This window comes from Acinonyx jubatus, chromosome A1, assembly GCF_027475565.1.
Source record: "Acinonyx jubatus isolate Ajub_Pintada_27869175 chromosome A1, VMU_Ajub_asm_v1.0, whole genome shotgun sequence".
In the NCBI taxonomy this organism is placed as follows: domain Eukaryota; kingdom Metazoa; phylum Chordata; class Mammalia; order Carnivora; family Felidae; genus Acinonyx; species Acinonyx jubatus.
This window is the reverse complement of record NC_069380.1, coordinates 155,245,966-155,271,251: the sequence shown is the minus strand read 5'-3', so window position 1 is coordinate 155,271,251 and position 25,286 is coordinate 155,245,966. Positions and strand designations below refer to the sequence as shown.

Genomic DNA, 25,286 nt, shown 5'->3' with positions numbered 1-25,286 from the left:
CGCATTTATATTAAAAAAAAAAAACGACTTTCCAGTGATGTGGCTAGTAAGCTCTTGCTGGTAGAATGGGCAAGATGGCTACTCCTTTCTTGACCTGTGATTTTTGTTTTTTGGGGGCACAAAATTTAGCAATAATGAAATAAAAAATTAACTTTATCAATGTGTATTGACTTTGTTGGAAGTAGAGTAGCAGGCTATGTACTAAATTGAAATCTTTTTGGTTCTTTTCTCTTTATGTTCCTCAGTGGCTGGCACACGTGTATCAGTGCCAAGGAATGATGGGTGCTGCAGAGATGTGTTATAGAAAGAGTCTACAAGTAGCATCCCAGCAGGGCAGTTGGAGTGGGAAGCTGTCAAGTCTGCTGAGACTAGCTCTACTTGCTTTAAAAGCCTGCATGGTAAGATCATGTTATAATCATGAAAAATTGATTCATTTATTTTTAAGATGATCGTGCTTTCTCTCAAGTTCCTGTTGTTTTGTCACCTTCTTGTGAGGCCTCCTTATAGACTTTGTATTTGGGCTTTTGATGGAAATAATAGCAATGTAAATCCATAGACTCCAGCAGAACAGTGTCATTGTTTGGGGAAGAAAAGAAACAAAGATTGAAATTAAAAAGTTGAATTAAGGCAGAATATACATTTTTATTTCTTGTTGATAAGTTAGAATTAACCCAGCTACTCATCTGTGACACAGGTGGCAATAATTAACATTTCAGCCCATTTCTCAGTTCAATTTAACATTCTGTAAGAGGATTTCTAGTAAGTTTTGATTTGACATCAGATTTTTGATACAAAGATAGGTACATTAATCTGTAAGTCCTCTGTACAAGTATGGAAAACTCCTTAGATAAATGTTTAAGTATGTGTGTGCTTTGGGGGGAAAACTGCAGAACAGTGTATATGATATCCTAGTTGAGTGTATGTATGTGTGATACATATATTTAAGAATATGTATGTCTAAATATGTTGTGTTTGTGTGCACCTGCTTATGGGTACATAGAAAGATATAAAAAGATATAAAAAGAAAATTAATGAGGGGCATCTGGGTGGCTCAGTTGGTTAAGCATTCGAGTCTTGATTTCGACTCAGGTCATGATCCCAAGGTCAAAGCATCCAGCCCCACATGGGGCTCTGCACTGAGCATGGAGCTTGCTTATGATTCTCTCTCCCCCTCCCCGCTCTGCCCCTCTCCATCCCTAGCTCTCTAGCTGTCTAAAATAAAAAAATAAATAAAATAATAATTAAAAAAAGAAAGTTAATGACAGTTACTTTGGAGAATAGCACTGGGGGTTTTTAAAGGATGATAGAGAAGACGTTTTCATTTTATATCCTTTGATAGTATTTGAATTTTTATCATATAATGTTGCTTCTGTAATTAAAAGATAAACTGTCGTTCTTTGTTTTACATGGTTAGAAGAAATTGTCCTAGATAGGCCTGAATTAATTCATGCTTTTGTCATAGCAATCCATTGCCAATGTTATTTTCTTGTTTTAATTCAGCTTTCTGATAAAGATATATAAGGATTAGGAAATGTTTTCAGCTTTGGTGAGATGACTACAGAGCACATTTAAGAGCTCCTAGGGTCGGTGGCCATGTTTTGTTCATCTTTGCATCCTTGCTTTACCACCCTGCCTTGTACATAGGAGCTCTTCAATAAATGGTTTTTGAATGAATGTGTACATAATAATGGCTGTCAAATTTGTGCTGATTTGGGTGAAAAAAAATGGTGGTTAATTGTAGACCATCAAATATTTTGTTACATATTTATATTTAACAGATATCTTTGTGACATTGATAGCTGTGTGCTATGGAAGCCACACATAGTACTTATAAGTCTCTTGTATATGTGAACTGGAAAAGTAGAAACTCTTTTAGTCTAACATTATTTGTTAGTTAATAAATATTTTTATTTGGGGGGAGGGTGGTTTTTTTTGCCTGTTCTTAATGCTGGGAAATTAAATCTGACCTGGAATAAAACAATAGGAATAACAATAGCAAACATTATACACTTAGCCTGTGCTAGATACTGTTACAGTAATTTACACATACTAGTTTATTTAATATTTACAATAATCCTGTTTTACAGTTGAGGAAATTAGCTTGCAGTTTAGTAATACCCAAATACACCCTATCTCTTCTACTCCCCCTCCCCCCAACCACAAAAAGTATTTCCTCTAATAGCTTTGGTTCTGGTTCTACCATGTATTCCTTGTGAAAACTTCAGCCAATTAAACTATTTAGAGTCTTTTTTTTTTTTTTTTTGGAGTAGTAGTAGTAAAGATGATAATACTACTTTGCCTTCTTATAGGGTTAAATATCAAGTAGAATAACATTTACAAATGCCCTTATAACACTACTCAAATCTAACCTGTTCTTATTGTAATATTTGACACTGAACATTTATTGTAAAAGAATATAAGAGGGGCAGCTGGGTGGCTCAGTCGGTTAAGCATCAGACTTTGGCTCAGGTCATGATCTTGGGGTTTGTGAGTTCGAGCCCCACGTTGGGCTCTGTGCTGACAGCTCAGAGCCTGGAGCCTGCTTTGGATTCTGTGCTCCCTCTCTCTCTACCCCTCTCCCACTCACACTCTGTCTCTCCCTCAAAAATAAACATTAAAAAAAAAGAATATAAGAGATGCCACATTTCTATGGTAAACAGCTGGTACAGAGCATGACTATATTAAAATTACACTTTTATGAGAGGCTACTGAATGTGTGATAATATATGGATAGGATATTAAACTCAGGTTCGGCTAAGATGCTAAGTATCAGATTTCAGAGATAACAGATTCCAAAGTAAGATATAAAATCAAGGTACAGACTTCCGCAGTAAGTAGAAGATTAACCTATAAGGAAGCTATAAATGGATTAGAAGTTAGAGAAGGAATATGGAGAAATTTTTTTGGAGAGCGCTTACCTCCCCCATCTTGATGGCACATTTCCATACACAGATGCCCACAAAGGTGAGGAAGGGAGAAAGTGTATATTTTTGCTTTCAATCTATACACAATTGGGTTTCATCCTCTAGAGTAACTGATTATGGGATAAAAATAAGAGTAAAGAAAAAAAAAGTAAAACAAATCAGTAAGTAAAAATAAAAAAGAACAAAAACAAAAAAGAATCTTTTTGAATTCTGCCAAAGAAAGGAAAGTTTTGATGTATGGCCTCTGAGATCCTGGAGGCACATGTCTAGTAGCATATAGACAGGTATCTGACATAACTTCAGAAGCTGTGGCTCTCCACTTGGTGTCTTAGGACAGAAAAAAAAAGTGCTTTGGAAAGTATGTGCCCTGGCAGAGAGTGGTCAGTGGTGGGTGTATCCCAAAGGTGGGTAGCAATATACGCTCGGGTACAAGACAGAGGGAGTGAAGGAGAATTCCTGTGACATGGGATTGGCAACACTCCTAGAATTTGTTGGAGCCAGGAATGAGTGGTCCAGCGTCAAAGTGGATTGGCGTAGGAATTCTCTTAAATCCAATCCAGTAGGGCTACCTAGAAGAGTGATGGGGTTTCAGTACAAAAGAAACGAGAGGTCTCAAGATTGCTTTGAGGATGTGGAGAGTAAGTGAAATAGAGTATATTCCTCTAGTGGAACTGTGGATGAACAGGCCTGCTTCACAGGTGTGCATTCTGTGCAGTTGCTCAGGGCTCCACTCTTGCTTTAATCCTTGTAGTCGCCATCTTGAAATTCTTAATTATTTTTGAACAAAGGGCCATACATTTTTGCAGTGATTTTGCACTGGGCTCCACAGAGTACATAGCTGGTCCTGCAGATAAGACACTACCCATGAAGTTAGGATAAAGCCAGGAAAGTCTGGATGAGAAAAAGAGATTTAAATATCTGTCAGGCCTAGAAATACCATCTTACAGTGACACCAGTCAAATACAGACTTCTAGTATTTCCGTAGCAGTTTGAAACTGCAGTTAACAAGAAAAGGTAGGAGTGTTGGGAGAAAGAACAGGCCAGCTGCTGCTACCTGTAACCATATCCAGTCTGGGAGCTGTGGTGGGATAGGGTGCAAACCGTACCTTTAAATGAAGATTGAAATACTGAAAAGAAGAGGATATTCTAATTAAGATTATTTGTGATGACTGTAAGAAAAATGGATATCAGAGTCATGGAACCTGCTATAATTTCTATCCAGGGAGAGAGGAAAAGTGCTTTCTCATATAATCAGTTTTAAAGACACAATGGAAGTCAAAAGTGTGCATTCTACTATTTAATATACCAGTTACGCATAGAAACTTTTTCCTTCTATAATAATCTTTGGGCTAACTTTACAGAATATTTTATGAGAGTACATTATAAAAGTAACCAGTAAACGTTTTGTATTACTGGTTTCTAAAATATATCAGGCATTAAGTTTGTTAGTTTGGGCTTTGCCTTATTTTCTTTGCCAGATGTATCCAGTGGTTCATTGCTCCCATCTTTATAGAAGGTGCCTTACTACCTCTGTCCTCTGTTTTCAGATTTATTGTCTTTATAGCTTCCTCTTCCTTGATTACACTAATGTACTGCATGCACTGTTTATTGTCCTAACATTAAAGCATTTTTTTATACTTTAGTGTTTGAAATGGACCATGTATTGACTCATTCTATTGCCTTTATTAAAATGTGTATTCTAGATGCCTGTAATTATGAAATCTTAGTTAAAGTCTAAGGGTTTTTTAATTATTTAATATTATTTTCTTAATTTTTTTTTATTTTTAAAAATTTACATCCAAATTAACATATAGTGCAACAATGATTTCAGGAGTAGATTCCTTAGTGCCCCTTACCCATTTAGCCCATCCCCCCTCCCACAACCCCTCCTGTAACCCTCAGTTTGTTCTCCATATTTATGAATCTCTTATGTTTTGTCCCCCTCCCTGTTCTTGTATTATTTTTGTTTCCCTTCCCTTATGTTCATCTGTTTCTCTTTTAAAGTCCTCCTATGAGTGAAGTCATGTGATTTTTGTCTTTCTCTGACTAATTTCACTTTGCATAATACCCTCCAATTCCATCTCCATAGGTGCAAATGGCAAGATTTCATTCTTTTTGATTGCCGAGTAATACTCCATTGTGTGTGTGTGTGTGTGTGTGTGTGTGTGTGTGTGTGTGTGTGTGTGTATACCACCTCTTCTTTATTCATTCATCCATCGATGGACATTTTGGCTCTTCCCATACTTTGGCTATTGTTGATAGTGCTACTATAAACACGGGGGTGCATGTGTCCCTTCGAAACAGCACACCTGTATCCCTTGGATAAATGCCTAGTAGTGCAATTGCTGGGGCATACAGTAGGTCTATTTTTAGTTTCTTGAGGAACCTCCATACTGTTTTCCAATGCACCAGCTTGCATTGCCACCAACAATGCAAAAGAGATCCTCTTTCTCCACATCCTCACCAACATCTGTTGTTGCCTGAGTTATTAATGTAGCCATTCTGACAGGTGTAAGGTGGTATCTCATGGTGGTTTTGATTTGTATTTCCCTGATGGTGAGAGACGTTGAGCATTTTTTCATGTGTCGGTTGGCCATCGGGATGTCTTCTTTGGAGAAGTGTTTCTTCATGTCTTTAGCCCATTTCTTCACTGGATTATTTGTTTTTTTGGGTGTTGAGTTTGATAAGTTCTTTATAGATTTTGGATACAGTCTCAGGTTTTTAATGAGAGATTTTAAGTGTGTATTTTTTTCCTTCTAACATAATTCAGCAGACTGTTCACCATATTTAACTCCAGTTATTGTTCCTTAGGAAATACTTATCTATTATTTCTGAATCAGCCCATATTGTAAGACACTAAAGTTTGCCTTAACATTTTCCTTATAAGGTGAAATTCTTTAAAAAAAAGTTCTCAGTATTGATGAGTTCAATTTAATTCATTGTGCTTTGTACCTTTTTTCTGTGTTGGGATTTTATTAAAATATTTTATTTTAGTCTTTTCTTTCTCCTTAGATAATTTTTGAATGTGGGACTTTATCACTACCTGTTGAAGTCATGTTAAATTGAGTTTTGTATATTTGGTAAACAAGAGGCTTAGTAACTGATAGATTTTATTCACCTATATAGCAGAATAGTGCATTTTGTTTTAATAAATATTTTAGTGTGTTTTAAGTGATGTCGCCTCTTTGAAACCTTTCTTTATTCCAGTCTGCCCTGTTCTGTAGCTATTTAAGGACAGAAATCATATCTTAATCATTTTGTAGAATCATGGTCCCTGTAGCATTTACATGGTGACTTGGACAAGTAGGCATTCAATAAATCAGAGTTGAATTGCATCCTTTTAAGGTAAACATCCGGAAAGCTTTGATTTAATATGTGTCTTATATTTTTGCAGGCTAATATTCCCAATAATCACTGGTCATCTTTGGTTCAAGAAGCTACAACTGAGGCCTTGAAACTTTGCTTTTGTCCATTGGCTGTCTTTTTACAAGCTTTGTTACAATTCAACCGCAAAATGGGGGCAAGGTATGAAAAATCGTTGTTCCCTTTTTTTCTTGGAAATGTTTCTTCACTTTCAGTCCTTCTAGGAAACAGATTTAAAGTTAGTCTAACAAACTTGGTGTTATTCATATATTCGTTACTACTTTGGGAAAGGTGTTCTAGTACCATATAAAGAAAATAAAGTCTTACATTTGTTTTACAAAAAATAGTTTGGTACATACAGTATGAGAGGTTGGGCATGACAGGATTTCAAGTAAAGAAGGGCTGGGAGTTTTGCTGTCTTAGGATGCACCAACATTGTAATGTGGATTCTAGAAACCAAAAAAACCCAAGTTCAAGGCTAGATTGACCCAAGTTCATGCAAGGCAATAAGCTATGGAAAACTAATGAATATTTAAAGATAGAGACATGTTATAATAGTGTGGTTCTTATATCTAGAAAAGCTCGAAGCTTCTGAGATTAAAATATAATAATTTTGGTGATCTTTTTATTGGAGGGTATGGATGGGGTCAGAAATAAATTTGAAGAAAACTACTTAAAAGTCCATATGGATGAAAAAACAAGCAAGAATATTTTGAAATTCTGAGAATAATATCTCTCTCTAATGGATATCACACATAATACAAAGCAACTGTAGGTAAGACAGCCATTTAGGAGCATACGTTACTAGAACAAGATAGGTAGTGAAGATATAGAGCTTCATCATATAAATATGTGGCAAAGGGCACATCAACATCCCAAAATAGGAGTGAAGGAAGAACTAAGACTAATGGCTCATCACCAGTTCCAGCATCATTTATGATTTATTCTTGGTCATTTTTTTGTATGGCAAATTTCACCAAGAAATGTTTTAGCCTATAATTTATACTTCCTCATGAACTCTTTCTGCTGAAGCTCAGTGTAGATTACTTAAAGGCCTTAGTCTCCACCTGCCTGTAATCTGTTAGCACATCCCACAATGTGATCACCACCAAAAATCAGCCCGAATCAGCACAGACTCAAAGAAAAAAGTGTGTGCCTATTATATGGTGATTTCTATGTAGAAGCATCTTCAAGACAGGTTCTTTACCTTCTACCTCAAACCAGTTACTTCTTATAAGATCCTCCTATTCAAAACTTCTGAAGTTACAATTTGTGTTGTTTCTACAAATACGGAAGTCTTTGGAGTCACAGATGCTAGTAAATTAGGAAAGAAAAACTTAGAACACAACTGTAAACCACCCTGTTCTATTATATGTGTTCACATATTGTATACGTCCTTTTAAAGCATATACTAAAAAGCCTGATATAATACACTTTTAGTCTTGTGTAAATTATCTTTGTATTTTTTATGGACTTAATTGTTTTCCATCTGTTTTCAAAAAAAATTAGAGGTATGCTCTAATCCGAAGTGCTCATAAAATAGGAGCCTTTCCCTTCTTCTATTTGGAATGAGCCATACTTTTCTTATATGCAAAGTGGGAATAGTAACAGCAACCTAACCTTACAAGTTGAATATATTAAATGTGACCACATGTGTAAACCACTTAGCATAGTACCCAACATGTAATAAACACTTAATAAATGTTAGCTATTATTATTACCTTTATTCTATGAAAAAAATCATGAAGTAATCAGTACCATGTGTGCAAAAGAATGAGAAAGATAATATGTGTGAGACTAGTAAATGAAATATCTTGTGTTAATTTAGATGCTTTGAACTCTTTTTCAGAGAGACACGGCGACTTTTGGAAAGAGTGGTGTATCATCAACAGGGGTTTCCCAAGTCTATTGTATCAACTGCACGTTGGTACCTGCTGAGACACTTACATGCCAAAAATGACTACGAACTTATTGATGTAAGGCATTAATTTTATTCACAATATTTCATTTCGGACCTTTGTTGGAGGAGGGGTGAGGGTTCCTGTCCTGGGCGTTGTAGGCTATTGAGCAACATCCCTAACCACCCTAAATGGTAGATGCCAGTAACACTGCCTTCCTCCCTTTACCCAACTTGTGACAACTAAAAATATCTTTAGAAATGCCAGATGATACCAGTAATTGCCCCTTGTTGAGAGCCACTGATTTAACCTGTAGGAAATAGATTCTCCTAATGTGTCATGCAGAATAAGAAAGTATTGATGAAGGTGCTAGGTGCTAGTTATAGTATTTTTTATAAGCATTGCACTGGAGGCAAATAGGGTAAGTTTGAACGTAGCAGAATTTAATGGGATCTTCATATTATCTTTGGAAATATTATTTTACTTCTTGTTTTTTCTGTAAGATACATGTGACAGTTTCTACTCCTCATAGCATGGCACTAGTATCTAAATGTATAAACATATTTGTTTGTATATCTAAAATTCTTTTTAAAAAGGTAGAGTATAATAAATAAATAAATAAATAAATAAATAAATAAATAAATAAATAAGGGGGCACCTGGGTGGCTCAGTCGGTTAAGGATCCGACTTCAGCTCAGGTCATGATCTCACGGTTCGTGGGCTCGAGCCCCTTGTCAGGCTCTGTGCTGACAGCTCAGAGCCTGGAGCCTGCTTCAGATTCTGTGTTTCACTCTGTCTCTGCCCCTCCCCTGCTCACACTCTGTCTCTCAAAAATGAATAAATGTTAAGAAAAAAAAAAGGTAGAGTATATAAAAACATACATTGTTTTCTCATAACTTGAGCCTGTAATTTACAAAATACAATGAGTATAAATGAGAAGCTTTTTAAATACTTACAGCATTTGAAATACTGTTTGCCTTTCAGTGAGACTTATAATCTTAAAGAAATATTAATAAAAACAATGCTTGGAGAAACGCATTATAATTATCCTATTGCAAAGCAAAAAGGTAGAACTTGTATGAATGCTGGGAATTCTCCATGATGTTCTTGTATTTCTAAACATCCTGTGAGCAGATGGCCTGACTGCTCTTTGTTCCAGACCATCTTTTCAAGGATGTTTTTATAGTGACAGCCTTGGGAGACTGACATAAGTGTCTTCCTCGAGACCAGAGGTTAGGCCTATTTATTGCCCATCATAAAAGATTCAAGTCTCGGGATGTGTGGGTGGCTCAGTCGGTTAAGCTTCTGACTCTTGATTTCGGCTCAGGTCATGATCTCATGGTCATGAGACTGAGCCCCGTGTGGGACTCTGCATGGAGCCTGCTTGGGATTCTCTCCCTCCCTGTCTCTCTCTCTCTCTGTCCCTTCCCTGCTCATGTTCTTTCTGTCTCTCTCAAAATAAATAAATAAACATTAAAAAAATTAATAACAAAAAAAAAAGATTCAAGTCTCCTAGTCTCAGGGTTTTTTTCTTGTAATGTGATCCAGTATGTATGTGGGAAACTATGTGCATCCCTACATGTCACCCCTGTGAGTCTTAGGGGCTAAGGGAAACAAATGTAAATGTCTTGATGTTCATGCGGTTTATTGTACCATGATTGATAAAAACTTTTGACCCAGGAGAGCCATGTCTTTTGGCAGTATCCAAGGCTAACTTGTTAGCTTGCAAGTAGAGCAAAATCTCAAACCCTTCACAGTGTTTGAAAACGGAACAACCAAAAGTTTTAGTAGTCAGATGAACAACCGAAATTAAATCTTCTAGTTTGTAGAATTGGTGAAAACCTTGCAAAGTTTCTTGATAGAGCCTAGAATCTAGAACCTCGATTCTAAACTGTGGTTTTAAAGGAGAGGAATATCACTTGCACGGTTCTGTGTATAAAATGGTCTTTTTGGGTAAGGGATTAGAGATGACAGCATTGTGAACAAAACCACCAAACGAAACCTTCAGTTTTATACAGCGCTGACAATGGTAACAATCAAAATGTTGCATCTTTACTAATTGAGCATTTGAATAAATTGTGCTTATCTTTGATGTTGGCTTTGGCTGAACAATTTATTTCAGCAAAAATGACTGGAAGGATTGCACGTAGTCCCTTTTTCCTGTGTTGTTTGATATTGCCTGCTGCCTTTTGGCATACTTGGCTTCCATGGATTTAATTATAGTTATTGTGAATAAACAAAATACTAATATTTCTGTATGTGATTTCCCGTAGGTGCTGGTAAACAATGCCAAAACTCATGGAGATACAAGAACATTGGAATTGAATCAGAAATTGTCCTCACAGTAACAGTGCATTATTTTATAGTAAACAAAGAAAAAGCTGTTAGAAAGAATGAATCAATGAATCAAAACTTTTCCCCAAAGCAACATTTAAAAAAACAAAACAAACAAACAAACAAAAAAACAGTTATAATCATCCATTCCTATTTTGAATCTGAAGACATGTAAGTTCTTAAGCTAGAGATTTAATTTTCTGAAAGCTCTTAATGTAACTTTAATTTGAAAAATATCTTTGATTTTGAGAAATCCATAATGAAAGCAAAAAACAGGATTCCCTTAGGTGGTCATCAGTAATTTGTAAACCATTCTTTTCTCCATCTTGCATTAGGCACAATAGGATATTTTTTGTACCCTTCTACAATAAAGCCTTAATAGCCATTTTCCAAATAATATGCAAAAGCAGATTAGCACAACGCTGAATTTTATTTGTTAAAAAGTAAATTCAAAGATGTAATTCCTTCTGTGACCTCTGGAGTTCAGCAGACCAATTCATCATCACATCTAAATAATCTTACAGTCTGTTTTACTAGTGGCTCATCTCAGATTCTGTTGAAGAAGCATAATGTAAATGTTGGTGAGTCTTAGACTCCATTGGATATGTTTGTGTAATTCAGAGCACTCAGGTGTATGGCTGCATTAAAAAAATTAATGGAGAATTTTGGAAAACAATGCTGACAGTGTTTAATCGATCATGCAGTTCCTTCAATTATGATGAAAAGACTTGAAGTTTCTGAAATGAAAAAAAACCTAGTGTCTTATTTTCTTTATTAAAATCAGATATAATTTCTAAGTTTCAAATTTTAAAACTTGAAAGCACATTTACCTATTTTATTTTTTCAGAAAACCTTTTATATATCTGAAGAAGCTGTATGTTGCCCTCTTTGGATTTGTGGTTTTAAAAGTTTTCAGACATTTACATATATTATTTGTTTTATGAAAATGTGTGGTTGTACAATTCATGTGTGTAGTTTTTTTAAGTCAGCTTTGCATGTTATTTTGTGAGATAATATAAATTGACAATGTTCTGTAATTAAATTTTACTCCAAAGGTTAATCTAATCTATTGAACTGACTGTAATTTGATGAATTCCCAAATTTAGCTAAGTATTCTCATTATTCAGACCTATGCAGTCAGAATCTTTAAGGAGAAGGGCCTAGGACTCTGCATTATAAAGTCATGCCTAAGAGATTCTAATGTTCATTCAGGTTTCGAACCACTGGATTACTGCAATGATGATTCTTCCCTTTACTTTTTCTTTAATAGGATCAGGCACTTGGCAGTCTCTGCTCATCTCTTCTTTACCCTAACAACCGATGATTGAGTGCTTTTAACAGCCTGGCCCACAGACTTAGCCAGAGGTGAGCACGAGATGATCTCTGGTGCCCATGCCCTCTTGCTTCCTCTGGAAAGTACTTTAGCCCTTATCCCAGAATGGGCTGGATCCATCTGCTTAAATGCTTAGAAGTCATTTCTTGTTTTCTATCCACTTTCTGGGGTGTCACTTGCTTCACAAGGTTACTTTCATCTACAGGGTGGATTTGGTCAGCCTTTCCTCCAGGCCTGTGACCTTTTGACTAAGTGACCTTTTGACTAAGTTGCCTAGTTCTGGCCTTCAGTGACCTCAGACCCAGGTTTTCTAGAATGGAAGGTTCGAAAAGATGATAGTTAATACCATCTCAGGTAATTCTTTTTGCATGGATGTATACACATCCTCTCTTTTGTTACCTTCTCTTCAGGTTACTGCCCAGTTATCGTGAGGCTCAAATAATAAATGTATGATTTTTATAGCGCTTACTTCATACCAGACCTATGCTAAATGTTTTAACATTGTCATGTAATCCTAGTAAGTAAAGGAGAATAGTGCTAAACAGTATGCTCAAAGCAAAGAAAACCTGAAATGGAATCAGTGTTATCAGAGTCTAGGAACTTTAAGGTAGCTGGAATTTCCCTTCATTTTATATGTAAATTTAGAGAAATTACATAAAAAGTTATTTCCTGAAATGTCAATATTTAGCATTCATAGTGTTTCATTATTTAAGAATTATAGTGCATTTTCTGCTAATTTTTATCTACCATTTGGCTATTATTGTTTAATTAGGTGTTTATAGACCAGCCTGGTATCTGGTGATCATTTTCTGTGGAAAAAATATATTTTGGCTTATAATTAAACTTTCAAAACACAATCTATTTGTTTGAGATCACTTGTCATATTTCTAGAAATGTCCTTGCATTAATTTCTAGTCAGGATAAAAAATATAAACTTTAGTTTAAAATGCTGTACTCTTTCTTCACTTTACAAAATGAGTTGACAAACTTCCTTTAACTTAGGAATCTACACAGAACAGAATTGGACAGGGGATTAAAAGGTACAGTTATCTAAACTAACATGAAACATTAGATGAACATTAAGTAATATTATTGATATGTAATATATGAATATGAAAACCTACATGTTTGGTTGCTTCATAGAACATTCGATACTTGTTTTGGGACGTTTTATACGGACACAAAAATGAAGTATATTTAATGTATGAGTGAGAAGGGCTTGTAGATCTATTCCCATTTTTGCACACTTTAAAAAATGTGGACACTGTTTTGGCAAAGTTGACCCTTGTCTCTCTACAGGTCTTCTTTCTTCCACTTCAGTTGCTAATGGATAGAAAGCTTCTCAGACTCCCATGTTACTTGTTACAAGGTGTAGCATGCAGCTGTTGGTTGTAAACTGACCGTCAATTTCAGGAGAGGTCTTTTTGTTTTATTGTGTTTTCCATTAGAAAAATATATTTGTGTATCAGATACAAGTACAGTAGTCTTCCCATATATTTGTTTTTTAAGACTTTTTATACAGAGAAGGTAAAAAGTCAGAAAATGTCCTTATTTAGAGTTTATTTTTGGTTTAGCAAATAGAGTCACTTAAGACCTATTGCACTGAAAGCCCGTTCAATGTGTCTAGCTGTCCCTTTGCCATATAATAATGGGTTTTTCCTCTTTTTGGCTGATTAGAATAGGAACTTTTTGGATAGCAGTGTTTTAAAACCCTATACAACTATAATTTTTAAAATGAATGCTAAATTATATTTAGACCTCAAAATGCTTTGGAGAAACTTAAGAACAGGGTCTCTTTAACAAATAGCTCTTATGAAACATTTTAAATTCTTTTTTTTTTTTTCTATTTTGGACTTAGAATTGAAAATACCTATTTGTTTTAGTGAAGGGAAATGATGCCAGGAGAGGGATAACTAAAATTGGAGTATCCCATGAAAATTGGGTTTCATATGACATCACTCCAGTGTTGAAATAATTTTCATGCCATGATCTCTCCTGAGTTTGAATCAGTACAAAAGTTCATTTGGGCTACATACTTCCCCTGTATATAGTACCTATCATAAGAAACATTTAAATTACATGAATTTTTCTGGAAGATGGACAATAAAAAAATGTTTATCTTGCTGTTTCTGCTTATATGTAGGCAGAATAATGGTCCCCAAAGGTGTCATGCCCTAATCACCAGAACTTGTGAATATGTGGTAAAGGGGCTATGCAAATGTGCTTGAGGGTATAGACTTTGAGACAGAGAGATTATATTGGATTATTGAGTGGACCCAGTTTAATCACAGAAGTCCTTAAAAGTGGAGAGCCTTTCAAAGAATGACAATGGAAGGTCAGAGATTCAACATTACTGGCTTTGAAGATGGAGGAAAGTGGGTCCATCCTTGGACTAAGGGCAGGCTCTAGAAACTGGAAGAAGCACGGAAACTTTCTCCAGTGGAGTTCCCAGAAAGGGATGCAGCCCTTCTGGGACCTCGATTGTAACCTGCTGAGACCCGTGTTGGACATGTGACTTACAGAACTGTAAGGAAATAAATTTATGTTGTTTTAAAGCCACTAAGTTTGTGGTAATTTGTTATGACAGCAGAGAAAATTAGTACATTGCCCATTGTGTCTATTGTTAAAATGAATTTGCATTCCTTTGAATCTGAATTTTACTAGATCACTGAAATTGGGGATTACCATCTTAATTGTCATAAAAGGGGTCATCAGATAAAGATGATGAGTTATTAAAAATGGTTACTGTGAAAATATAAACATCATAAGAATTTGACTCAACAATGTGTGGCTGTTTATTTCTATAATAGTTTCTGAACTATTCTCACTCAACATGCTGCTTAGAGTACAGTATCACCAATGTAGCTGACCAGGTACTTCACTCTCATCCTCTTTAAAAGAACTGCATTAAACTATACTCCCAGAACCTCAGTGGTATGTTTCATTCTGAGTTTCACTACTGAATGGGCATGTAACTGGTAAACTTATGTCTTGACCTTTAATTTTTATGTAAATTTGTGAAGTCAGGGCCTTCAGCTAGATTTCTAATGGCAGCAATATGTTGCTCTAAGGTCACCAAAGTTTTCCAGATCCAAAGTGAGCTGGAGCAAAATACTGAAATCAATTGCTTGGTGCAGCACCTGTGAAGCAGCACCTCTGATTTCCACTAAACAAGGGGCCCCTCTTGTGCTTACCAATCTTAGGGTAGAACCCCCCTTCCAAAGAGGCCTCTGAGGTAGAAAAGTAGGTAATCAGTTCCAAGTATTAAGACTGAGCAGGAAAGCAAACCTACGCTCAGAGAATATTTTAATGGAAGCCAGCATCCGTGATAGTTGAGTGTAATTACATGTGACTTCTACATACCAAATACTTACGCTTCATACAAAAAGAGCACCCGCATTAAATAAAATAAGCACATTGATTATCTGACTCTTAAATAACTTGAGTTTCTAAGACCCTGCCTTTTTAAATGTCATTTCCTCTCCTTTAATCATACAAAATATGGTTGTTGCTTTCTCTGTGAATAAATATGCCACACAGTTTAATATCATTCAGGAATTTTGGGGGGGGGAACCACTATATAGTAGTTTACAAAGTCCTAATCTTAATTCTGTTCAATAGATCAAGAAATAGTGTGCAAATAGTTTTTAGAAAAGGATTATTTGCTGTCTTCAGAAGTTTGGAAATTAGCCTAAAAAGTCAGGTGGTGTGGGGAAAAAGAAAAAAAGATGGTTATAGGTTCTATCTTTGCAGGCAGAGTTGTGTATCTCTGGGCACAAGAGAAAAGCCAGATGGAGCAGAAGATTTTTCGTGTGCAAAGAAGGAAATTAGAGTGAAAATACACTGCTGAGAAGGCAAATTTATATTGTTATAAGCAGCTTCAGTATTTGTTTCTGAATTGCCTGAGGCCAGCCCCGTAGTGCCCCAGAACAAGTGCTATTTATATATGGTTGGAAGGCTTCTCTGTCCAAGGACTAGGCTCAGAATAATTTATTAACTCACTAGAACCAGATTTACAGTAAGCAATGGTGAGTACTTTGTGAACATGGGGAAACATGTAGGCAGCAATAAGATTTTATGCAAGTCACGTAGCTTCTAACGAAGCCAAATAAGATCCAGCATTACAGAGCATCTTGGCACCATCTTTTGCTTCAGCAGAGGAGCATTCTGTGCTTCTGGGGTGGTGATCATTACCCACCAGGGCTTCAGCAACCAAGAACTTAGAGGCAGGGGTAGATTAAATGATTTGCCAAACTCTTTACACCATTATTACCTCATTTAATTCTCACATCATTTTTTACAGTAGATGCTAATTTTACAGACAAAAAGAAGAAAGAAAGCTCAGCTTTTCTCTATATTCTTAAGCACATAGAATCAGGCTCCCAAGATCTATTCCAATGCTACTGTTCAATTTTTTTAACAATTGGTGACACCTCGGGAGAGAGGAGAAAATGGATGATGGGCATTGAGGAGGGCACTTGTTGGGATGAGCGCTGAGTGTTGTAAGCGATGAATCACGGGAACCTACCCCTAAAACCAAGAGCACACTGTATACACTGGACGTTAGCCAACTTGGCAGTAAATTATATTTAAAAAAAGAAATTGGTGACACCTCAAAGACTTGAGGTATGTGTCTTTGCGACTGACACAGTTGCCCTACCAGATAGTATGCTGAGGCTGCCATTTACCTAGTGCCACTATCTGAATTCTAGAAAGAACCTTAGAAGGAACCTCCTCCAAAAGACTAACTTGGCAAACTTATTTTTCCCTTACCTTTATTCACAAATTTAAACCTATGCAATGATAGGGAGTGCTCCACCCTTGTTAGATTTTGAACTTAATAGAAAGTTCCAATAGAGAGGCCACAGTGAGCTAATTGTTTCAGTTAGTCCTTGATAAAATCACTTGGTTTTCTCCTTGGTGTTAATCTCTCTTCCATCAACTTCCTTTCAGCCCTCTCATGTCTTAGTTATCTAGCACTTCTTAGTTTTTAAAGACCTCTTTTACTTACCAACTAATCCCTGCAGAGGAGGTAGTTGATAAAAGTTCCTGGGTGCGTTTTTATTCCTTTTTGAGGGTTTTGTGTTGGTTTTGTGAATATGTAAAAGCCTTTAAGTGCTCAGCAGTGGAATTTAGGCATAAGGACTAGATAGATCCCTCAATATGGAGTTGTTCTGAGTTGCAGAAGTAGGTTTTGTCCACCCCCATTCACATGTCTCCATATGGGCCCCACCCACCTGAAGTCCATCCCTGAGTGTCTCCCTTGTGAAAGCGGTGCATTACCTTTTTGGAGAAACATCTGTTGGATACTAATGACTTTTACCTGACAGTAATGGCTCTTGGGTAGGCTTTGGTGGCCAGAACCTACAGAGGAAATCTACTTCACAGGATGTTGGCATCAGCACCTTGCCCGCCTCCAGTCAATGTCCATAATGTTTCTTCATTATGTTAGCCTCCCTCCCCAGAGACCGGAGAAAGAAGTGCTTTTAAAGTAGAGAAATACTTCCTCATTATAATTTTGTTCCAGGAGAAATCTATATTTTGTACTTCTTTCTGCTTTCGTCCATTGCTGGAATTATTGCTAGCCAAGGTATTTCTTCTCACACATAGTGCAAGGACCTTTATAAACTCAAGTATTTTTAGATACTCCTCTGAATCAGAATTGGATGAAAGAGTACCATGGGACTTGTCTTTCCCATCAAAATCAAAAGCTCTGTTTATTATTAGTAATCGGTACCATTTATTAAGTACAGTACCTACTATGTATGCAATACCACATTAGATGGTCTACATATAGAGAAACAATATAATAGAATGTTTAAGAGCTCTTCTCTGGACTAATGAGTTCAAATTCTGGCTGTACCTGTCATGAGTGGTATAACCTCACAAAAATTACCTAATTTCTCCGCATCTTAATAATAGATATCTCTTTGGAGGATTAAATGAATTAATCCAGGTAAAGTGCTTTGAGAAGTCTCTGACAACTGGTAATAGCTCAACAAATGTTTTTCTAATTCTTCCAATAACCTACAAGGTAGGTGTAGTCTTGTCCTCATTTTAAGTGAGGAAACTAAGACTCCAAAGTTAGACAACAGATCCAAAGTCACACAGATAGTGACTGGTGGGACTCTGGTTTTAAACTAAGGTCTGTCAAACCTCAAAATCCCTCAAGACCTAGCATAGATGTTTGGATTATTTTTCTGTTTCCTCAGTTTGTGTCTGTGGGACCGTAAAAGAGGACCTGGTTTCTGACGTACTGCTGAACACATCAGTCATTTTTTAGTCACAACGTTAGTCACGTGTAAATACCTTCTGAAAATGAAGTTACAGAACCAAGGAAAGGGTTTATGGAAAATTTAGTCTCTGAAGTTAGAATATTTCATGACTGTATACTAAGGGAAAGATCTGAAATAACAACTTTACCACAAATGAGTATGACTCTAATCTCCTGGAGAGGAAAATGCCAAACTGGGTAGAGGCCAAAACAGTCTTAATATTTTTCCTGATAATAATCCTGCCTCTTTCTGGGAGGGCTTACTACCCTCTCTGCATCTGAGAAGGCTCAACACATTTATTTCATGCCTGGAAGGGTAGTCAGGAAAGCATTGACAACTGTTTTCCTACTGCATTGTGTAATGTACCCACTTTTGGACAGGGTTCTCTTCAATAGGTGGGGATCTAATGCTTGGTCTGAAATCATTACTGGAAGAACTTCAAGTTGACACCATCTGCCAGCAGGAACTCACTGAGAAGACTGAAATCCTCAAGAGATGATGTTCCCTCTCCTACTTTGCTGTCACTGTCTTCAGATGCTCACCTAGGAACTTCTAGATTCCTCCTCTGCCTGTCCCCTCAGTGTTAGGTGTCCTCAAGGGTTTCCCCTGGTCTCTGTTTCTCACTGAACGCTTCATGTCCTCCACTCCCCCAACTCCAGGCTGTCTCTTCCTCCCTCACCCATGAAGTCCAATGACTATTTCCATGCCAGAGCTTCAGTTTAGATCTCTCTCATGCTCCAGGTCATCTCTCTCACTCGCCACCGGATACCTCCACCTGGACATCCCATAGATACTTCAAAATCAATTAGTTTATACCTGAGCTAATTATCTCCACTCTTCTCCTTTATCTCCCCCCTTTCCCATCCAGATTTGCTTCTCACACTGTATCTGTAATCTATTCTCCACACTACAGCCAGGGGGATCTCTCTAAAACGCAAATCTGATAAAGTCACTTGCCTATTCAAAATCCTTCAGGGGCACCTGGGTGGCTCGGTCAGTTGAGCGTCTGACTTATTTCAGCTCAGGTCATGATCTCATGGTTCATGAGTTTGGCCCCACATCCGGCTCTGTGCTGACTGCATGCAGCCTGCTTGGGATTTTCTCTCCATGTCTCTCTCTCTCTCTACCCTCTCACACACTGTTTTCTCAAAATAAATAAACCTAAAAAAAACAACATTAAAATCCTTCAAAGCTATTCTGGACCCCGAAGATCAAGCCCAAGTTCCTCAACACGAGTTATAAAGTCCTCTGTGATCAGACACCCTACTCCCCCTAATCTCTCCAGTCTTCCTTTTCATTATGTACATCCTCAAACCTTCTCTCCCACCTCCCACCACATACACTGTATCTTGCAGTTCCTGCCGTGTTCTAGTCTCTTGGCCTCCGGGTGTGTGCCCAGGCTGCTCTATCTCCCTGAGCCCCCATCTCAACCAATTATCCCCCTTTCCCTAGCCTAACATCTGCTTATACTGCAGAGGTCTCAGTTTAGATATCCTTTCTTCTGGAAGATCCCTCTGCCTGATTCCCCCAAGTTTTCCTAAACGCCTCTTTCAGGTGCTCCATCACACCCTTTCCTTACCCATGTATTGGAAAGTTTAATTATTAGTCTTTTCCACTAGATCATAAGTTCTCTAAGAGCAGGGTCCATGTTTAGTTTACTCAACATGGTATCCCCAGTGCCTAGCACATGAATGAATGGAGACCGCAAAGATGTAAAAAGTAGTATCTCACATGGGTTTGGAGATCCTTATCTTCCAAAGGTAAAAACACAGATATGTATGCACGGGTATATATTATAGTTTTCCCTTGATGTTTTTGGGTGTTACTTGCTGCTATCATACCGATAGAAGTGAGAAGACATTTGGTAAGTTTCTGTAGAAGATGGGGAAGCTGCTAATGTCCAGTGAACTCTGGGGATTTTTTTTTTTTTTTTTTGGCCTAGGGCCTTATTGCTCTCCTGTCTATCAGGTGGTGAGCATGTCCCCCCACTGTGGGGCTGAGAAGGTGTTAACCCATGTAGCATAAGGTGAGGCATTTGTCCTTCATCTTTAGCAGGGAAGCAAAGTACTTGGAACATTACCATTTAGTCCTCAGTGTAAATAATTTCATATGATTTTTACCCCTAAAAGCAGGTTGCACAAGAGGAAGGAAATGGCAGGAAACACTGGGAGGCAGCAGGACCCTTGGGCTATCCAAACCTGTTTAGGTGGTGTTTGGGCCTAAATTGAGAACTCTCAGAGATAACTTAACATATGCCCCAGGTCCACAGGGTGGATCTGGATTGCAGACTCTGTGATGTTCAAACATTCTCCTGTATATGTGGGAGAGAAGTCTGACATTTCCCAAGGGATTAAGTGTTGCTGCTTGACAGAGAATAAAGTGTATACTGAGGTTCTCTAGGGGGATTGTTCGTCCTTGTCATCTTCATGGATCCATGGCAAAATAGATGCAAAGGGAAAGAGGCCCAGGGTTCCACTGGTCCCGGAGCAGAGTTGAATTTGTTGAAAACGGTGGCTCTTAAGTTCCAGGGTGCCTCCCTTACTTAGACCTAAAAATGTGTTTACAACGTTGTTGTAAAATATGAAGAAATGAGACACTGTAACTATGATAAGGCCGGTGATTAAGATCATCATCTCAACCCCCCCTTCCCTTGACGTCAGGTACCCCGGGAGGGGCGATGGGCATGTCTGGATCCAGCAAAAGAGAAGTTGAGTTGGGGAAACATTGGATTAGAGGGATGTGTTTCTGTTGTTCATAGTCACTTCTGTAGGGAAGTAAGTTGCAGCTGCTCTGAGGTAGCCATGGCTTTCAGGAATATTCCTACAGACTTGTGTGCCAATTCATCAGGATGGGGCATTAATAGTAAATCAAAACTGTATAAGCTTTAAGCCCTACAAAACCTGGATCCACCTTCTCACTAGGCATAGCTCTCAGGTTATCTAGCATCTATGCACACCTGTGAACACCTCGGCTTGGGATTCCAAGCAAGAATACTGCAGAAGACCCCTTGATTCCCCTCCTATCCTCTTGCATTGCATTCATTTCTACATGGTACTACCCTGTCGCCACCAGTGAGAGAGATCCATTCTGAAAACCCTTTGGCTTGATTATAGGATTGTTACAATAATAGTGTAGCTATGATTTCAACTTCAATTTAGAGCATTTTTGCTCACAAGGAAAAAAAAACTGTAGAGTAAAAATGGGTATGAGTGAGATGAATTGGCTGTCTGGATTCCTAATTTAACCCTTCCTACAATCACTTATTTTGTTCAGTACAAAGCATTACTCTTTCAATCTAGTAGTGTATTTGTTGTGGTGAATGTTTTTAAAATATATTTTTACTGGAAACATTAATGTAAAACATTAATAAATTCTTATGTAGAAAGCAAAGTTCTTCATAATCCATTCACGGCTAAGTTTGTTGTAAATTCCTACATCTTTGCATCATAGAGAGTATGCATATTCTGTTTAACATATTTAAAAACATATATATTTTTAAATGCTTATTTATTTTTGAGAGAGAGAGAGAGAGAGCCAAGCAGGGTAGGGGCAGAGAGAGAAGGGAACAGAGGATCCCAAGCAGGCTCTGTGCTGACAGCAGAGAGCCTGATGCAGGCCAAACCCAAAAACTGCAAGACCATGACCTGAACTGAAGTTGGACATCCAACCGAGTGACCCAGGTGTCCCTAAAAATAATTTTTGACATAAGTGGGATCATACCCATATTGCTTTTCAAGTTACTTTTTTTTTGCCTAACAGTGAATCTTGGATATCTTTTTGTGTTCTTTTTTTTTTTTTTTTTAATGTTTATTTATCCTTGAGAGAAAGAGACACAGAGACAGAACACAAGTTGGGGAGGGGCAGAGAGAGACACACACACAGAATCCAAAGCAGGCTCCAGGCTCTGAGCTGTCAGCACTGAGCCCCACGTGGGACTCAAACCATGAACTGCGAGATCACGACCTGATCCAAAGTCCGACAATTAACCAACTGAGCCATCCAGGCACCCCTCTTTTTGTGTTCTTTTTAAGGTTTGGATAGCATTTTTATCGGTGATATCATTAATTTAGTCAGGCAATTCCTAATATTTGTGTTGTTTTCACTTTGTTTGTTTTAGTATAACAAATGGTGCTGTAATGAGCATCCTTGGTCATGCATCTTTGCATATTTTGGAAGGTTTTTTATTCCAAAATAAATTTCTAATACTAAAGTTTCAGGGTCAAAGGATAAATACATTTTAAAATGTTAATAGATGTTTCCAAATTGCCCTGTTAGTCACTCTACCAATTTATAGACTAACCTATAATATAGGAGTGCACATTTCTTGATAGCCTTGCCAACCAATATTATCAATTGTTTTAATTTATGACAATATGAAAATGGTTCCTTTAACTTGTATTTAATAGGTTGAATGTCTTTTCGTATCTTCATTTATTATTGTATTCTTCTGTGACTTGCCTGTTCACTATTATTATTTTCTTATCAACTTATAAGAATTAATTAGTATTACTTGAGGTATTGACCCTATGTCTTAGCATGACACTTGTTTGCAAAGAATACTTGCTATTGCATTTTAAACTCTTAAATTCTGCTATGAAAATCCCGTGAAATATAGTCCACGATGCTTTGTGTAAATTAATAAAAATAAATGGAGATGTTTCATGTAACTAAAAAATTAGGTGGGCACTGGTCAAAATTTTATTTGGAAGGTAAGTTTTTACTTTCTTAGGGAAAAAGTTATCACTTCTCCCTAAACCAAGGCAGGAGACTAAGTCTGAAGCAAGGGTCCTCTTACCAGATTTACAGAAAGCTCTGTGATTAAGAATTAGTCTTTGGGGGTATCTGGGTGCTCAGTAGGTTAAGCATCTGACTGGATTTCGGCTCAGCTCATGATTTTATGAGCTAGAGCCCCTCATTAGGCTCCGTGTTGACAGTAGAGTCTGCTTGGGGTTCTCTCTTTCCCTCTCTCTCTCTGCCCCTCCCTGCTTGTACATGCGCTCTTTCTCTCAAAATAAATAAATAAACTTTTAAAAAAAGGAAACAGTCTTTGTTTCCAGCAGACAGTATATGACATGAATAGCTTATTTTTACCTTTAATGATTTTATTGCCTAATACTAGACTCTACATTTAACATGTATGTCTAGAAAAATTAGAAATATTTTAATTTTATAGGAAACTAATTTGTGTTTTTGAAGTACTCCCGAATTTAGCACCTAGATCAAATTATGTTGGATGATTTTTCATGGAAACTGGTGTATTTTCTTATTTTGCATAGTTAGCTCTTACTTGCTCATATTTCTGATACATCTTGAGTACAATGAATCAATCATTTAAATATGAATAAGTTAGACTTGCTATAAATATTGGGATTGTTAGAAGATAAGAATCTCTGGATTCGAAGTTGCAATTTGATATAGCCTACTAGTTGTATCTGTCCCACAGATATTCCCTCCTTGTGTAAGAACCGTTCTGAACTACTTGCTAATGCTTATAAATGGCTTCATATAAAACCAGATTTCTAAGGGCACCTGGGTGGCTCAGTTGGTTAAGCGGCCGACTTCAGCTCAGGTCATGATCTCACGGTCCGTGAGTTCGAGCCCCGCGTCGGGCTCTGTGCTGACAGCTCAGAGCCTGGAGCCTGGAGCCTGTTTCGGATTCTGTGTCTCCCTCTCTCTGACCCTTCCCCGTTCATGCTCTGTCTCTCCCTGTCTCAGAAATAAATAAGACGTTAAAAAAATAAATAAATAAAACCAGATTTCTAGTTTCTTTTGAAAAATGAAATCTTGGCACCAATGGATTATATGCATATTAATGATGAACCAGGACTGCATGGTGGCTATTCCTTTGTAGACAGGGTAAGTGGTCCAATTTGCCACAGTTTCTGCCCTCGTTTTATGTTTGTTTACACCAGTCCCATTTCACTTGTATGTGTACATTTTGTTGAATGCTCTTTTCTATAGGCAAATAAAAATATGAAAAGGCATGTATGTAAAAAATTCCTTAACTTTTTCATTAATAAATTAGTGAAGACATCATAAACTTCTCTGCTTTATTGGGTTTTCTGGCACATTCATTTCCTGAAAAAGGTGATAAGAAATACAGAGGTATAAGAAGCAGTCAACATCCCAGAGATATTAACTTCTTTCCAACTTTTGCCAGCAAACCACTATATTGGCTGGTGAAAAAGATGACAGAAAAGTTTTATACTTCCTGGAGTTCCACTATCTTACGCTGTAATTTCTTTAGGTCTTTCTGTACTTTATATTTCTCTAAATCCATCTTTGTTTTCTGTATTTGTTGGAGGGAGCTGAGAGAGTCATGAATTGACTTAAATCCTGGAAGAGGATATGAGAAAAGGTATATTGAAATTAAACAATGCATTAGAATTTTTTTTTTAAACAAAAGTTGCTAATCAGCGCTTCTGCCATAATTGGTCATCATTTAAAGCATATTAAATTCCATTAAGACCAGCGTAAAAATGCACAATAACCCATTTCTTCTATGTCATGAAGATATATTAGCGATAGTGTTTCCGCTTGTATCTGGCTTCATCGGGAAAATTTAATTCAATTCCTCTCCTTCTCCTTGCCCAAATATATTGCATAACTAAATAATTCTATATTTCAAGAGAGAAATTTAAAATATTTTCTTCTCTCTGTATGCTTTAATAAGAGATTTGGATGATCTCTTTTTTAATCCTTGTTACCAAATTGAAGACAAAGAACACAGGTGAGATTTTAAAACTTCTCAGAAAGTGACCTGTTGAGGGACCTAAGGAGTGGCCACCAGCTGTTCCCCCTGCACCCCCCACCGCCAGCACCTTCTCTTTTATGCAGGTCTAGTCACTCATGACCACAGACCCACCAGACTGCAAGCTTCTTAGGGTACAGCCCATTTCTTATTCACTGGGCCTTTCAAATAGTCATTTCTCAACACATTTTTATTAAAGGCATAAAAGAGCACACCATTAATTTGAAATTCCCCTTTCCTAGAACTTCCAGTTAGTAAAATGCAGAAAAAAAGCAGAATGCAAATTCCTCTTTGGCTCATCCTGGGGTTATACTAATGGGTGAATGTAATGAAACCTCTGGTATTTAAGTAGAAAGCAGGGACCTAAAACAAGGGCCAGTTAAGTTTGGAATGTGATTCCTGACCAGA

General features: G+C 37.2%; 2 protein-coding genes across 6 annotated transcripts in view; one reads left to right on the top strand and one right to left on the bottom strand.

Annotated features, from left to right (window-relative positions):
• Positions 1-15,691, top strand: part of SKIC3 (SKI3 subunit of superkiller complex) — an 88,036-nt gene extending 72,345 nt beyond the window's left edge. For all 4 annotated transcript variants that reach the window (XM_015065404.3, XM_027037714.2, XM_053224987.1 and 1 more), the window contains 4 exons: positions 246-398; positions 6,319-6,449; positions 8,137-8,263; positions 10,459-15,691. In XM_015065404.3, coding sequence (XP_014920890.2) covers positions 246-398; positions 6,319-6,449; positions 8,137-8,263; positions 10,459-10,533 — 486 coding nt within the window. In that variant the 3' untranslated portion in view covers positions 10,534-15,691. The remainder of the gene's footprint in view (positions 1-245; positions 399-6,318; positions 6,450-8,136; positions 8,264-10,458) is intronic.
• An 8,472-nt stretch (positions 15,692-24,163) lies between these two features.
• FAM81B (family with sequence similarity 81 member B) overlaps positions 24,164-25,286 on the bottom strand; it is a 58,473-nt gene continuing 57,350 nt past the window's right edge. For both annotated transcript variants that reach the window (XM_015065774.3, XM_027037794.2), the window contains one exon: positions 24,164-24,463. In XM_015065774.3, the coding sequence (XP_014921260.3) occupies positions 24,330-24,463 (134 nt within the window). In that variant the 3' untranslated portion in view covers positions 24,164-24,329. The remainder of the gene's footprint in view (positions 24,464-25,286) is intronic.